This window comes from Pholcus phalangioides, unplaced genomic scaffold, assembly GCF_987345545.1.
Source record: "Pholcus phalangioides strain wild (caught in Gottingen) unplaced genomic scaffold, Ppha-v1.0 ptg000007l_1, whole genome shotgun sequence".
Classification (NCBI taxonomy): domain Eukaryota; kingdom Metazoa; phylum Arthropoda; class Arachnida; order Araneae; family Pholcidae; genus Pholcus; species Pholcus phalangioides.
Window position 1 is genome coordinate 19,681,574 of NW_028301600.1, and position 17,940 is coordinate 19,699,513.

General features: G+C 34.2%; 1 protein-coding gene across 2 annotated transcripts in view; it reads left to right on the plus strand.

Moving 5' to 3' along the window:
• Positions 1 to 17,940, plus strand: part of LOC149085030 (focal adhesion kinase 1-like) — a 174,747-nt gene that overhangs the window by 146,033 nt on the left and 10,774 nt on the right. For both annotated transcript variants that reach the window (XM_089232792.1, XM_089232791.1), the window contains exons 18-23: positions 1,246 to 1,436; positions 1,742 to 1,946; positions 5,004 to 5,083; positions 9,896 to 9,927; positions 11,953 to 12,129; positions 14,784 to 14,927. In XM_089232792.1, the coding sequence (XP_089088918.1) occupies positions 1,246 to 1,436; positions 1,742 to 1,946; positions 5,004 to 5,083; positions 9,896 to 9,927; positions 11,953 to 12,129; positions 14,784 to 14,927 (829 nt within the window). The remainder of the gene's footprint in view (positions 1 to 1,245; positions 1,437 to 1,741; positions 1,947 to 5,003; positions 5,084 to 9,895; positions 9,928 to 11,952; positions 12,130 to 14,783; positions 14,928 to 17,940) is intronic.

Genomic DNA, 17,940 nt, shown 5'->3' on the forward strand with positions numbered 1-17,940 from the left:
AAATATGTATAATGTTTTCTCATTTTTTTATATATGTATTGCAGAAATTTATATTTTTGAATATGTATTGCAGAAATTACCATGCAAAAAACAGCAGATGCATTTTTAAAATGCATCTTTTCTATTTCTTCATGCATATGCATTTACAAAAAATATCCCCTCATATATGTATATACCGCATATGCACATAACTTCTACCTATTTTTAATTCAGGAATTTTTAATTTTCGGTCTGTTGTAGCTGCTCAACAACGAAAATACCAGTAACAAAAAAAATTTTGACACTATTTCTAAAAACAATTTAACACTTTGACATATCTCTAGAAATAGCCTTACAATTAATGTTCATAAAATACTTCATAAATATATATTAATTCACTAAATTTCACCTGCAGGAAAAAAATTGATGTTATGAAAATATTATGAAAAATAATTATTTGAAAAATTATAAAAAAAATTTAGTGAGCTTAAATAAACCTTCAAAAATATGCACTTATACTGAAAATTCTTTGATTTTATGCATTAATGCTAAAAAAAGCCAAAATATGCAAATGCATATCCAGGCTCTAGTTATTATGAAGGTAAGAGTGTCAATAAAAGTAATCTTCCAAATATCTGTGTGAATAACAAAAAATTCTTACAAGTTTTTCCACCATTGAAATGAAGAGTGACAGTTTTTGAGAGAAAAATTTTGATTCTAATAAGCAAAAATCGGATTCTTATAACCACGTGATTTTCCTGCGTTAAACAGCATTTGGTTTTCATTTTGTCGATTTGATTCTCATAAGCAAAGAAGCTACTGTATATTTGTTCTTATGTTGATAAATTCTGATTCATAGGAAAATTATTGCTCATTTAGTTCTGTATGACCTTGGCAATTTACCTGTTACCTTTGTAATACAAATGTAACATTAGTAGTGTCTTTTAAACTTATTTACCCCACTTTTTCAAAAAAAAATTAATAAAATTCAAATTCCCCCACTCTAGTCTAAGCTAACCAAGGATTCTACACTTAGCATCTATATCTGTAGTTTACATAATCCCACTGATCTATTCCAGTACCTTCCCCTCCCCTAGGCATGATATTATTTTGCTTAACATAGAACTTATGAAACATTGCATAATACTATGTGAAAGAGTCTTAGGAATATATAAGAAATGTTAAAAATGATTTTAAAATTGAAAACTTTGAAAAATTTTATACAGAAAGATTTGGATTTATATTAATTTTTTTGTATTATTGCAGAGATATAGCTGCAAGGAATGTTTTGGTTTCTTCTCACGATTGTGTTAAACTTGGTGATTTTGGCCTTTCTCGTTGGGTCGAAGATCAGCATTATTACAAGGCATCAAAAGGAAAGCTTCCAGTAAAGTGGATGGCTCCCGAGTCAATAAACTTTCGAAGGTTCACTGCTGCAAGTGATGTTTGGATGTTTGGTGAGAAATTCTTTTTTCTGCTACCAAATATAAGTCTTCAAACTACCTACAATTTCTGGGCTACTGGGTCATTGATCTACCAAATTAATTTCCTAATGTTCCACTTACATTAGTAATGACACCTTCACACACACAGAGGTTTAGTTATGTGTGAGTTTCTGTAGCAAGTGACACTGTCCTTGACTGTGGCCTAATTGTCCTTTAATTGTATGTAGTTTATCCAATATACTGGCCATGAAAGCCTAAAACAATAAGAGTCTTTGCTTTTATACTTACCTGTATTATTTTTCATCTCTGTATTACAGGTGTATGCATGTGGGAAATTTTAATGTTAGGAGTGAAGCCATTTCAAGGCATAAAAAATAATGATGTCATTGGCAGAATAGAAAGTGGTGAACGATTACCTTTGCCAGAAAAATGCCCTCCACATTTATACAGCTTGATGTCCTTATGCTGGTCTTATGAGCCATCAAAACGACCTACTTTTAAAGATATAAAACAAGCGTTGTGGTTTGTACTTCGTTTTTCTTAGATTTTTTAGTGTTTCACAAATACCTTCTGAAAATTTGTAGATCTTTTTTTCTTTCTTTCATACACATTCTCTCAGAGGCACATGTGGTGGGGAGGGGGCGTCCCTCAAGATGATTAAAAATTAAAAATATTTTTGTATAAAAATTAAAATATTGACAGAAAATAACTTAGCATTATTTGAAATGTTTTTTGAAGATTAGTTGACTCAAAATTTCTCTGGAAAAAATTCCTTGTACCCCCAAAACTCTTCAATCTACCAGTATGTTTCTTCCCCAAAAGTAGGTTCTGCATATGCCTCTGCATTCTCTATCGCATCACTCTTCTATATCACTCACTACTTGCTATTTAATGATCATTTCCAAGGTTTTCAAGAGAGCTCCTTCAACTGATTTGCTGATAAATTTATTTTCGTAAAGCTCTATGATCAAACTTGCACATCCTGAAGCTCCCGTTCTCCCATTGTGGTAGCTAAAACTTTTAACACTATGCCACCACACTTATGTAATGGAAAATAGGTATTCCCTTCACTCAAGTTTGAAAGATGAATCAATGAAAGCAAAATGAATTTTTTTGGTGATGAGAAACAAAAAATAAAATAAAATAATGGTTATTCAGATATAATTTGTGATATTGTTAAATAAGGATTTCAATTTTCATTTCCATTGGGACTTCGATTTCAGAAATTTCCTTAAAGTTCAACACAAGGGTTCTACTGTATTTTTAATGCTCTTTTCATGCATGATTTGGAACCAGTCATCATCCAATCATGGTCGGAGATACGCGGGGGGGGGGGGCAGGAGGCAAAGGTGGAGTCGACTGATCTAATGTACACTGCTGGCCACCGTAAATGCAACACCCTGAAGGAAGCATGCAAATAATATGAAATTTACAACATGCATTAGCGGTGGTGAGATATGCAAATGATTAGAATTTCAGCGCAGACGCACATCACGTGCGCCTGTGGCGCCACTTCAAAGCGCTATTTAAGGCTTGGAGATTTCGACGATTTGAAGTACGGCAATTGTGTTTTTCTTGTGGTTTTTCAAAAAAACGATCAATTATGCCTCGTAGAAAACAGTGATCATCTTTTGATCAAGTATCCGAGTTCGACAGAGGAAGGATAGTAGCCTACCGAGATTGTGGATTATCTTTCAGGGAAATCGGTAGTCGTGTTGGACGAAACCAAACAACTGTAATGCGGATATGTGATCCTTGGATGCAGAAGGGTACGACGGACCGACGTGTTCGATCGCATCCACCTCAGTGCACCACTTCACGTGATGACAGGCGTATTGTGCGTATGGCAGTGACGGATCGCTCAGCCACATCACGAACCATAGCACAGCACATTCAGTCTGTACCGCATCATCCAGTGTCTACGCGTACCATTCGACGCCGTTTACAGCAGAGTGGTCTGTCCGCAAGACGTCCATTGCTTCGTCTACCCTTGATGCAGAACCACAGACGTCTCCGCCGCCAATGGTGCGATGAAAGAAGGATGTGGACGGCACAATGGAATGAAATTGTCTTTACTGACGAGTCACGCTTCTGTCTGCAACACCACGATGGTCGGATTCGAGTCTGGAGACACCGTGGAGAGAGGATGCTGAACAGCTGCGTTATGCACCGCTTCCCTGGCCAGCTCGCTCTCCGGATCTTTCGCCGATAGAAAACATGTGGTCCATGGTTGCTCAACGATTGACCCAGATTACATCCCCAGCTACCACACCAGATCAACTTTGGCAACGCGTGGAAGCTGCTTGGCCTGCTGTACCCCAAGAACACATCCAAAGTATCTTTGAATCAATGCCGAGGCGTGTGGCAGCGGTGATCTCCAACAATGGCGGCTACTCTGGCTACTGATTTTGGCAGGAACCACACTTCACAGAAGTCTATAAATTTAATCATTTGATGCTTGGTCAACATGTTATCTACAAAATAAATATTGTTGAGATATCTCTTGTCTTTCTTGGTGTTGCAATTTGGGTGGCCAGCAGTGTATATATGAATTGACATCATAGTGTTCCCCCAGCAATGATGACCGTGCCTCCCAGACCTCCAAGTCTATTTCCGCCTATGCATCCAATAATTGGTTCTGTTAATATTAATCTCCTGATTGAAAACTGAAGAAAAAATTATGAATCATTCATCTAAGTTATGTAACAAAATCATGCTGAACCAAAACTGCTGGAGCTATAATTATGAAATTTGGTCAGTAGTTTTAGTTTGTAATGTAGAGGCTCACTAAAAAGGGATATTTCAAAATTCTACATCTAAGGGGGGTCACATAGGAAGAGGGGGCGTTTCAAAGGTTAATTGTGCAATCATTGTTGAGTCCAAACAGCAGAAGCTATAAATATGAAATTTGGTTAGTATTATATTTTATAATACAGAGAATCACTATGACGGGATTTCTGAAAATGCAACCCCCAACGTGGTGCAAATGTTATATGGGGGAAATCATTGCAGAACAATTTTCAGATGACGAAATTCATGCAAGCAAAGCTGTGGGTGACAGCTAGTATACTATAAATTTATAAAATTGTCTATAAGTTTTAATGATTAATTCGCTCATAGAAATTTATTTTGCTGCTAGGAGTTGAGTTTCATTTTCCAAAATCCTTCGGAAGAAACCCCTTTTCCTATCTTACTCATGTTAAATTCAACTCACATTATGCAATTTCAACTGACATAATTATTTTGCTAAACTAATATATTGAGTAAAGCAAGGGACACCTGTATTTAATTATGATTGAAGAAATCAGAGTCTCAAGATCTTCACCCATTCTGTGCTAGTCAGAAAGACTGATTAATGACAACCATACTATTGGCTATATTTATTTACCAAAACACAGTACCCAATCCCGTCTTCCCACTGAATAAAAGCTATATTTATGTTAGCATAACTACCTTATTCCTTGGCACTTCACTATGAATAATTTCTTTTTCTGAATACAAGTCATCTGTTAATGTTTATGAATTGATAAAATCATGTTGATTTATTTGGTCAAGCATATTATTTTCATTCTTTTACAGGGAAATTTTGGAAGAAGAAAAACGACAATTAGAAGAGGTCATGAAAAGAGAGAATAGGCGCATCCATGCAATGTCATGGGGTATGCAAGTTATATTCTAAGTCCATCAGCTTTCTGGAGCTAATGACTTACATTTTTTCCCTCATTTCTAAGATTTTATCATTGAATTGATTAATTTCAATGTATATGCATTTTTACCATCATAAGTGGAGATAGACGTGAAGGGCTGGAAATATGGTAAAGCACGATGATGTTAGTACATATATATTGGATCTGTCTGATCCATCATTACTGGGGGGGGGGGGGAGCATTTCTCCCTATGACCCCTCCCCCATAATCTCTACCCATGTTTACCATGTTCTGCATGCAATGTAACACTTTCATGTTTCTATCTACCACTCGCCTACAGGAAAATTCTAGGGATTCCACTGTTTATGAATTGCAGTTTTTTAAATATTAAAGGCACAACACTTGAGAAAATTACTTAAGTATTTTAAAAATGATGCACATAATTTAATGCACCCATAAGTTGATATTGCACTGACAAAGAAAAATCACATGGATGTGTAAAATATGAGGTGTATCATTAATGATGCACAATTTATATCATTACAGAGCAATTCTATTGTAAAAGAGTTGTGTATTTATTAATTTCTTCCATTAAAAAAACTGTAACACACATGGTGTATATCATCACAGAAAAGTCCTGAAGTCACCGAATGAGGGGGAAAAAGAGGTAAAAGTCACAAAATTATGAAAAGTTACAAATGAAAATCACAAATTTTTGTGATTTTGAGACTTTTTTTTCTCGATTTTCCCCCTAAAATCTAGACTTTTAAAGCTGTGCCATTCAATATTTTTCTCCCCCTTTGGTTTCTTTTCTCCAATTATCATTATTATTATTATTATACATTTTTTTTTTTTTGCTGGAGGACAAATGGGTGAATAGCAGCAAAAAGAGCAATGCTATCTGTCAAGGAGTAGACAGAGTCCTACATTGGGGACAAACGTTATGCATAGGGGAAAAAAGCAATTTAGCTTGATGAGCAAAATACAATTACAAACACAAAGGCCACAACAGGCAAATTCCCCAATGAGGTGACTAAAGAAAGATGCCCATAAAAAAAAGGGACGTCAATTACAACCAAAATACAACAACCCAATATAAAAGCATATATCACAAAAGAAAGACTAATAATTAATAATATATAATATACTGTCCATTAAAAAGGTTATGGCTGTCTTATCTAAGTATGGATAGCTTCTCGATTTATCCCATTACATTTATCATACTTCTTTTTATTTACGTGTCAATTATTTTATTTATGTTATCAACTTGTGTCTCTTCTCTGTACCCTCCCCCCCACCAAGTCTGTGTCCTCTGTAAGTATGATGATCTCCAAAACCTCACAGCATACTCCAGTTTAGACGAACTAAGTCTCAGAAAAGTAGAAGAATGGCTTTAGGAGAATGCGAAGAGACCTTTTTTAAGGATGAAGCAGAGTATTCTGTTCTCTTTTTTGACCCCTTCTGAACAATGTGTAGAAAACCTAAGTCGCTTGTCTATGTGAATTCCCAAATGTAATGTATATTATGTAATTCATACCCAGTGTTTTATGTATCTAAGAATGCAAGCAGACAGCAAAATGAAATCAAAAATATTCTTTTCAAAATGGGCCATTTATTCAGCATAAACACAAATTCAACAATTTTGAATGAAATTTTTCTCTCTAATTGTAAAATTGAAATTCAATTTTGAACTGTTCACAGTTAATTTCTAGATCGCCTCGCGACAGAACAAAAATGTTAGCTCTCTCCAAATGTCCAGGTTTTCAGTAGACTTTAATTTTGTACGCGTGTTCCGGGTTTCTCTCCCTCTAAGTCATCTCAAGAAATTGCCCTTGACATTTGAAACCAGTTACCGGCAGTCTTTTATGAGGCCGCTGCGGTGGTTGAGTGGGCATAATGACAGACTCGCGTTGCGAGGATCCGGGTTCGAACCCCACTGTCACCGCAGTGGTGGTCAGCTGAAGTTGGTTTCCTGTGGTTCCCAACTTCGAGTCGCAAATGCGAGCCGATCTCTCCATTAAAAAGTCTCGCCACAGAGAGCAACAAGCCTACAATGATTAATTATTCAATCATTACACTTCACTCATAGTTAGAAAAAACTGGTGAAGATGGCAGCACTACACATAACAAGCATTACACAGAAACAAACTTCACATCAGGTTTCACTACACGTACACGCACATTCCCGCATGTACCAATTCGTTAGAGGTTCCGCAAAGGAATATGGACGAGGTGCATGTCTGGGTTTAGTAGTAGTAGTCTTTTACGAGTCATTGAAACTAATAATTCTAGTCCCCTAGGAACTATTGTAGGCATATTGACATGTATATCCAAGGACGATGTCATTTTCCGCTATCCATACAAAGGTTTTCAACAGCTGGCTGATATGAAGATGAATTAAGGAAAATAAGAAAATTCACCTGCAATTGCGGTGAATCTAACCCATGTCCTCTCACTTGCCGGGTAAGCCTTAATGGGGTGGTGCCTGAAAACCACTCACCACAAAGGCATACTTTGTGGTGAGTGAAATCCAAATCTCAATCTTTTCTTAGAGCTCATGTGCGCTGAACAGGACCGTACATGGACGGTCGAATCTAACTCAGGCCAAAGCTCACACAATTACTGACATTGCCACCAGATTGCAACTTTTCCAAGGATGATGTCACTCTCCACACAAAGTGGTGGCAGTGTCAATGATTGTGAACTTTGTTCTGAGTTAGGTCTGATGTCCATGTACAGTCCCGTTCAGCACACACGAGCTTGAAGCGAAGATTGAGATTCGTTGCCTTTGTGTGTAGTCTATAGTGGTGTAGGGTGCTCACCTGGCTAGTGAGAAGACATGGGTTCGAATCCCTGCAAAGGCAGTTGAATTGTCTTTCTTTCCTGAATTCATTTCCACATCAGCCTCCTGTTGAAAACCTTTTTCATCACAGGAAGTGTGCCGAAAACACCTAACCATCACGTGGGCACAAAATGACTGTGGTGCTGCAAAAATGAACAAAAGTACAATGTACAACAGTTTTCTCAGTAATAAGACTGATAGAGAAATTTTATTTCTGTTTGTAATGCAAGACAGTGCTTACTATTGGTGGAGATACATGGGAACATGTGAAGGGGTTGCAGCCACGCCCCCCCCCCGCATCAAAGATTTGTACGGTTGATCAAAATACATTGTGCATATATGTATTAACATCATCATGCTCTATGAAAAGTTGCAAAAGGTTAAAATTGATTTTTCTTATCATGTTTCTATTATGTAAATTCACTCGCATTCCCTCATTTCATTAAGACACCCCCATTTTATTAACACAAACCCCCTAGAGGGTCGCGACTTCCAGATTGGGAACTACTGATATGAAAAAACCATCCAGCATGGTTCATTATGTCGAACGAGAAAAAGTCACCATATTTTGCTTGTGGTATGTGGTAGACACTCTGGGAAGTTAAATCTTTGGATATTGGTTATGGTTGATGAGAAATAACGAGAAGAAAGATTTGGATATAGCTCAAATGATATTCATTATATCAAGGTTTTTAATTTGTTAAATAGGAGTTTGGCGTTTATTTTTGCCAGAATTTCAGAAAAAATTTGATAAGTTGAGAAATTTGTTGAATCAGAGTCCAACTGTTTATGCTATGTAGAGTGAAAATACAGTGTGTAACAAAATAAAAAAAATCTGAATTTTTAAACAGTCCTCCCTGTCCTCTGACTTCCAATTAGAAAGTTGCTGCCATGTCTCTGAGGCCAAAAAAAAAATCCAAGTTTCTAAGTGCAATATTTGCTGAGATTTTAAATTCGAAAATCAGAGAAAAGTTGGGAAAGGACAGCATAAATGAGGGAAAGGAGCATTGTCCATTAGTTTTTGATGTTCTTTTCTAACTTTTCTCCAATTTTTAAATTTAAATATTTTATTGAATATTGCTCTTAGAAGCATGGAATTTTTTTAGGTTGGCCTCGGGAGATTTAGGGCAACAATTTTCTAACTGGAAGTCAGAGGACAAGGGAACTGTATAAAATTTAGATTTTTTTGTTTTGTGGCATACTGTATATTTTCACTTTTGAAACTGGTACAGGGAAATTTTTGAATGCCTTTTGAAAATTTTTTTAATTGGAATCATGCCTCTACGATGGACGGTTGATGAGATAAAGGCTGCATTAGCACTTACAGGACACCCTGTATATTTATTAATTTGATTTAGTGCCATAGAAGAATAAAATCAAAGTTTATTAAGATAAAGAAAATGCTGGTATTTCATTATAATATAGTCAAACCCTGATTTAAAGCCACATTTTATTAAGCAGAATTCTTTTGCGGCATGGGGGGCAGGCACTATAATGTGGTTCGACTGTATAATCTACAATATATAGAAGAATTGATTTCTCAACAAAAATTGTGCAGGAGTTAACACAAAATATTTTGGTATCAATTGGTATTTGTCATGTTTTTATGTTTGTAAATAAAAGTTATATGAAGAGTGCTCTTGAAATTTTTTTTTTCATGGTAAAAGCTTCATTTAATAGACCAAATAAAATTGAAAAATATATATTTTTTGCTTTTTTTTCAAAGACAAGAACGCTAATATCTTTAAAAATTCACAAAAAAACACATCCTAATAATTTATAAATAAATATGCAATTTTAAAATGTGAATTTCCATGGTATTACTCTTTATTCCTAAATTTCACTATTCAGGTTAGGGTTTTTTCCTTTACATGTAATTCCGGTAATTCTCATGACCTTTTAATAATATATTTTTTGTAGCTTTATTATATATATTGATATCATTTACCCCCTATTTTACCAAAGTAATACTGTTGTTTCAGGTTCTGCAGGATCAGATGAACCTCCACCAAAGGTAACTTTTCATAGCATAAATATTTAAAAAATTACAAATATGCAAGAGTTTCTCTAATTGCATTTTCAATTTTTAAAATATCTGAAAATATACAAATACAAATCCACAACACGTAAAATACCCAACGAGTTGGCTGAGTTCAATCCTCTCATTGTTGCTTGTGGTTTTGAAGTGTACATAAATTTTTTTTAATGTTTTTCACATGTAGGTTACACACTATTTCAAGGCACTTTCATTATACTCAGTTATTCTATTATAAAGCACTTTGGTTGTATTTGACATCCATATTTTTTATGGGCATTTTTTTTTCAACTACCTTGTTGGACAAGTTTCCTCTTGTGGCCTTTGTATTTATTAACTAAATCTGTAAACTTTTTTTCAGATGTTTTATGACACTTATATTCAATACCCTGAAGAAAGTATTGGTTGAATAAAATGATTGATTGCAAATATAAAAAATGAATATCTGCCGTAACTTTATAAAATGCATAATGAAAAAATAATTTCATACACATATAACATATATTGTTATATTGTAAATCCATATAAAACTTGATTTTTTTTCCATCTTGAGAAGGACAACCTTTTGGTTAGGTTCATTGCATAATCCCATATTATGAGACACAAATTTCTCCCCATATTATTCAGCTTTTGAAAAGGCCAATCCCGTCCCTGCTCCCCCAGTTCAGTGCCTCACAGGATTTGCATTGCATCAGGCTGATAGCAGACCCAATGCAGCTGTGCAGCTGCAGATGAAACATCTGAGAATTGAAATTTTATTATACCACAGATCTTCAGCCCAGAACTCTTTTTGTCATAACTGTTAAACAACAAACATTACTAAAGAGTGAATGATTTGATAAGATAAACATGTTAGCTTATAAACACTATTAGTCACAATAGTGTTAACATCAAAATGAGTGACGTTAACATTCTAATGTAAGCCATTAATGTGGCTTCTCTCTCTCTCATTGATATTATTATATACAATGATACCCTCTTTAACAGTAGTTCTCTACCTTTTTTTGGCGTGCAGAACAATTTTTAGTATATGATTTTTATAGCGGAGCTCATAGACTTTTCTTTTTTTTTTAATTTATAAAATTTACTGATTTATTTTTCTTGAGCAGTCATGGATTACCGGTTGAGAACCACTGCTCTATAACAATAATTGTCTATGTAATGATATTACTTTCCTGTTCTGGTATACTTCCCACAGAATTAAAATATTTTATCCATAATGATATATACAGTATAATATGTTTCTCCAGTCTCTTTAATATTGTTGTATAGAAGTTTCACTGTAGTACTTGATGTTTTTTACAATTGATTTTATTGAAAACCCCTAAGTGATGGATAAGTTTCATGAACAGATTCAAATGGCAGGAAAAAGTCTATAAGAATCACATTTTCACTTCTATTTAACAAAAAAAAAGTAAAATTTTGTTAGCCAGCATAATCATGTATTTTTTTATAAACAATAAGTTGTCAGATGCATGTTTATAGCAAACAATGTGACAAAGTTGTTATCAAACACTTGAAATTTGTATCACAAAACAACATTTTTATAATCGTATAACAAACCTCATGAAGTTATAACAGTGTGATCAGCTATAACCAATGATATACTCTGTTTTATAAACAATGATAAGTTATTTATGAAAGCAACAGTTTAATAATTATGTTTTATCTACAAAGTATTTATGAAAGTTTATTCTTAAAAGTTTTCATTTCCAGAGAAACTCTGGGGTGAGAGAACAAAAGTATCCTCTGCTCTGCCATAATTATTTGCTTTATTGTTATTCTATTGTATTCTCATCGTATTGAATACATCTCATCTACTGTCCAACTGATCTTGTACACCCCTCTCACAGACCACTTTTTTGAGAACAACTGGTTTAGGCATATATTTTTCAATTATATTTCAAAGGAGCTTTGTGATCTTTATTTCTTTCCTGTTGTGTGTTTATTCTGGTAAGATTTTATCAAAGTTTTGAAGTATGTAAAAAAATATTTTTTTCTAAGCCTTCTCGTCAACCAATGGACCGGAGTAGTACATCCAGTTCACCATCTACCATTTGCAACAATCATTTTCAACCTGCTTATCTAACTGCTCAGGAATCTGGTGTATTTGAATATGAAAGCCGTGGGAGCCTTCCTTCACTCCCTACATGGACGTTGTCTCCTAAACATAGTAGTTTGGTATGTTTCATGTCTCTTATGATGCTGGTTTTGTTTTAAAATCAAGCTTTGTAAATATTAATCAGACTTTTGTATTACAGTGAGGGAAAAATTGAGTTCAAAAACTAAGAACAGATAGAATACTATTTGTTTTGGGATGTTATTTTTCACCAGTGTATATACAGAATTCATTACAGGGCTTCTTTTTTCAGTCGATTGATCAAATAGTCTCTCATCGTCGTGTGTTACATATGTGTACACAGTTATTCAGAGAAAATGAAGCATGTTTTGCAAAGAAATGCAACATATTTGATGAGGAACATACCAGGCAACGATAAGGACTGAGGCAGAGGTGACACTTTGTGGTAATGCAAGAAACTATCAACAATGCTTGCGGTATGGCAGTAATATTGTCCTGTTGGAAGGTGGGCCTCCAAGATGCTTCTGTAGCAAAGGCAAGACTTCTGGCTCCAAGGCTTTCATTCATCTTTTCCAGACCTTCCACATATTCCTTGAGATTCATGAAAGACAAGAAATGTGATAGCACCCAAATCATGATGCTGACAATGTAACCTTCCAGATAACATTCCCCATGGTATTTGTGAATAAAGTTCTTGCCATTATGGAATTTTATGTTGTACCTAGACTTGTCTGAGAAGATTTGTTTTCATTCAGCATTTCAGTTTCTTTATTCTCTATACCATTAAAATCTTTGATGTCAGTATTACGGTGCCAATGGAAATCATAGAAATGGACAATGAATTAAGAGTCCTGTAAGGAAGAATCAATGACTCCAGGAGAATCAGAAGGATAAATTCAATTTTTAATTAGATTAAACATCTATACTAATTATAACATTATGAGAATAATTTTTGTGACATGAGATATGAACATACATCGGCTCCGGCTCGTCAAGACAACAATCAACAACAACACGTGCAGCTGTCGAGTTGTACTCTTCATACAACTAAAAAAAGGAAAAATATGTGTGCTATGAGGATGGAAGCACATTGTGGCATGGTGACGCCATCTAACGAGTGAGAAAATGAACTGAGGCGTCAGCATACCACATTCCTTTTTGCAGTGATTGTGTTGTTTGACAATGCTGGCAGAAATTCCCCTGTGTCACATCCCAATTTAGTGCAAGTCTTGGTATCACTATACAATTCTGTTGTTTCGAATTCAACTATAATGGTCCTGTTTAGAAATATTTGTGGAAAAAAGAATTAAAAAGTTATTTGTTCATAGATGACAATCATATTTTTATGGACACTGCATTTTTGTTTTCAAATTTTTATAGCGTAAATGTCCTATTTCTAAAATTTTCGGTTAATGTATATACTATACATGCAAGTGACATTCAAATAAATATACAGGGTGGAGGAGAAAATCTGGGATACATTTAAAAAATTAACGAATCAACCCCCCCCCCCAATTGACATAAAAAGGTGCGATTTGCACCAAAATACGTATCATGGGGCCTAGTTTTTTTTTGATGAATTAAAAAAAGTTCAAATTTCACTCGACGACCAAAATTGCCACCTGGCAGTCCAGGGGTTTGGGAGCTAGCTTCTGACTGCAGGTCTGGGTTCAAATCCCGGTTCGGGCATGGATGTTTACTAACACAATAACAAATTCCCTGGACAGATCCCAAAGATCTCTTGGGAATATGTGATGATTTAAATTTAATAATAATTTAATAGGTGGTGTTGTAAAACTGAAAATTCAACATAACACATAAAATGTCACAAACAGTGCGTAATTAATGTTTGTAACAATTTGTTTTACATATTTCAACATAAGCACACTTTCATCTGTTTAGATGTATCCAGAGATAAAAAGGGTGCTCATATTGAAATGTAATAGGTTTACGCATCTTTTTGTGTTCTGTACAGTTTGTGTTGCATTTTATGTGTTAAGTTTTTCATTTTACAGTGCCTCCTGTGAGTGAGATTTGAACCACTTTTCAAATTTATCAAAAAGAACTGTAGGACCATGATAAGTATTTTAGTGCAACTGCGCGCATCTTTTTATGTCAATTAACTGATTCGCTATTGATTTTTGAAATGTTTCCAAGACCAAGACTTCTCATCCACCTTGTATATTTTTTGTTTTTACTTGAATTGCCTTATTAAGAAATTTACATGTTGTGATTTTTACATTTGCATTTAGTGTATGAGTGTCTTGAAAATTTTACTTTCACTCTTTCTTGATGTAGAAAAGTAATATATAGCTTTGATCTTCTAATGATTAAAATGTACAATATTTACATAAACAATTAAAATTCCTACAAAGCATTTATATTGAGTGTACCATCATTTTAATTTTTTGAATATAAATCTTTTTTTCATAAAATTTATATTCATTACATAAATACATTGCAAAATTCATATATATAAGCTCATATCATATATATCTTATGAGTCATGAATCACTTCTTAGTTTATCCATTTCAGAAATCTATCAGATCTTCAAAGACTGATTTGGAAAAAAAAGTTATATTGAATTTTTTTTTTAACTAATTTTTATCACATTTATTATTCTCACTACCTATCATACTCATTAGTCTAGATTGTTTATAGATTTAACAAGAAATTCAAAATTGTTTTTCGTAATTTATTTTTAGTTACAGCATCAGAATTTTTTGACTGTCGATCTGTAACTTTCATATTTAGGATTCACTACATAATCAGGGTAAAAGTAAAGTAACTGACCTTGAACAAAAGTTCTTTGAAATGAAATTGCAACAGCAAAAGCGAGAATCGGAAGAAGATTCACGTTGGCTTGCTCAGGAGGAAAGTCATTTTGTTCCAATACAGGTAATGCAGTATTTTTTATTATATTAAAAAATAGTAAGCTTTTTTTCTATTTAATGCATATTTTAGGTGGAAAAAAAAACTATGGTAAGGTAATTATAAACAATTACCTCATAAGTAGAAACTTTTTTAGTCTAATTAAGTGACTCAGAGTTTCACAGCATATTTTGAGGTATAAAAATTTACTTAGGGCAATTATATTGTTCAGTCAGTGTTTGTATCATATACCTTCCTTATCTGTGACTTTATTTAACAAAACATTTTTTACCAACAATGAGGTGAACAGTATTTTGCTGCCCTTAACCTTTTAACGGTTTTTTAATTGAAAAAATACATATTTCACTAATGAATAAGAAAAAATATATTTAAAAATAAATTCAAATCTGAATTCGGCCAGTAAAAAATTAAGATATGACTATTTGAAAAGAGTTTTCTTTTTCTACGCCTCTATTACCCTATTACTTTCTTGGGGGGGGGGGGGAAGTCCACATAGATGATTTAAAGGTCATAAGAGAATTTACTAAATAAAAACATCCTGATAAGAATTTTGATTTCACCTTTCATGTTGTAAATAAAAATATATCAAACTAGTATAACGACTGTACTCTTAACAGCTATTTGGCATATAATTTGTATATCATATAATGTATTACAAGTAATATTACATTTAATAAAAATAATTTGAAAATTCTCATTAAATATCACAAATGTGCTTTTGTTGCACTTTTATAAGAAAACATGAAAATAGATAAATATTCTCCTGTATATGTTCTCTGTCCAATCTAGAGTTAAAATTGACCCAAAAATTTGTCTAGTTTTATATTCTAATTCCACAGGAAGAACACCTGCAATAAATAAAACAAAAATTTGAGGTATTCTTTTCCTGAAGCAAACTTGATGTTAATATAGTGCCAATATTTCTGGTTATAACTTGGGCTGTCAAATTAGGATAGGGAAATAAGTTGGGTCTATAGACAAATAAAATAGACTATTATTCTTGAGATATTCTGAAGACAGCCATAGAAAGATGACACAAAGCCCACAGCTTTTTATGGCACCTTATTTTTCCAAGAAGAGTCTGTCAGAGAGAGTTCGTGTGTTTAAATAACAGACTATAAATAGAGAGTATTGGTATACAGAAATGGGCAGTCAAAACATTCCTGAGATAAAATAGCACTACACTAGAGATATCTCAAGTAGAGCCAATCCCTCTATAATTTGCAAGTGTGCACTGCTACCACATGCTCAGAGTTTTTTCAGAAGAGAAGACGAGAGACTGGGGGTTGAGTTCCCCTGTGAGGGCAGAGAAATTTTCCTTTTATTCCAACATGATATACCAATTTGTTATAAATTCTGCAGAGGAATATGGATGAGGTGCATGTGTGGTTTAGTAGAAGAGAAGACATTTATTATACAGAGGATCTTGCTTATAACTTTTCTCAAAACTCGCCATTGAAAAATGCTGTAAGTGGGAAAACACTTCAAAAGAGAAATCTTAATGAAAATTAGTTAGGGTTGAGACCACGAAAATTAGTCTTACTAAGAGGAAAAGTTTTTAGGCTTATGACACTTGGTTGTCACTAAATGGGTTGACCTTATTTATTATTTTATTAGTGTAGTTTAGTATTCTATTAGTTTATTAACCCTACATAAAAACAAGAATTTATGCTCTTTTAAAAAATTCATTTTTTTCAGGAGACCTGGTGAAATCTTTGAAATACCTTCACATAAAAAAAAGAGATATTTGGTTCCCAAAATGTACAATGCCTTACCATTTGAGTTAACAAATATAGCTTAATATTCTAAATTTTAAAAGTAATTATTTCATTACATTACAACAATTACTAACATTGAAGACTACTTTTAGAAGTTGATCATTGGATTAGGCAAAAACCGTACTTGTATAAAATTCTTGTTTGTATGTTCAAACTTTTTCAATTTAATTCCTAGTTTGACAAAACAAATTTATATGTTACTGTCAAAGCCAGAAGTGCAGCCAATTCACAAAATGACTGAGAGGTTTGGCGAAATTTTGATTTTCAGAAATGGTTTGGGCTTTGGCTGGCCAATTACAAAGAGGCTGGAGAGCCTTGGCCAAAGTTCAATATGCTGATGTGAAACGGTCTGGTAGGCACCAAATCCATTTTTTCATTGCCAATGTGTGATACATGGCTATATATAGTAGCTGTGTAACGTAGTTCCCGTGTCACCTCCATGTGACAAGGGAAAAAAATAAATTTAAGAGAAAACTTTATATAATAATAGACACATAGTTTTTCCGTCAAATTTTGAAAAAAAAAAAGAAAGAGAGAGAGAGAGAGAAAAAAAAAAGATTGCACTTGTGTGTGTGTGTGTGTGTGTGTGTGTGTGTGTGGAAACATGGAATTTTGTTTTGTTGACATCAGGAAAAACAACAACAACTTTCTAATTGGGTTTTAGGGCACACAGAGCATATTTTAATATAGCTATATACAGGGGTTGGACAAAATAATATGAACACCTGTGAAATGAGACAAAATCTTCATTAATAGGCTGTTGGCCCTCCTTTAATTACAGCTTGTATCCATCGTGGGATGGACAAATACAGTAATTATTTGTATTATTATACCGTCGTGCACCACGGTCACAGGGATACGTAGCCACTTCTCCTGCAAAAAATCACTAATTCAGAAGAATGTGTCTTTGGAGGTGGAAACCTACTGCACAGTTTGGTCTCTAAAATACCCCACAATGGTTCAATTATATTAAGATCAGGGAACTGAGCGGGCCACACGAGGTGTTGCAGTTCATCATCGTGTTCATCAAGCCAGTCTCTGACAATTCCAGCTGTGTAAATGGGCGAATTAAATCTTGGAACACAGGTCAAGAATCAGGGAACTAATGTTGCACCATTGTATGAAGATGGTCGGCCAGGAATACTGGCATAAAACGATGCTTTAACCCGCCCATCCAGGACAACAAGTGGGCCGATACCATGGGGAGACATGACATCCCTCAGCATCACTGATCCCCTCCA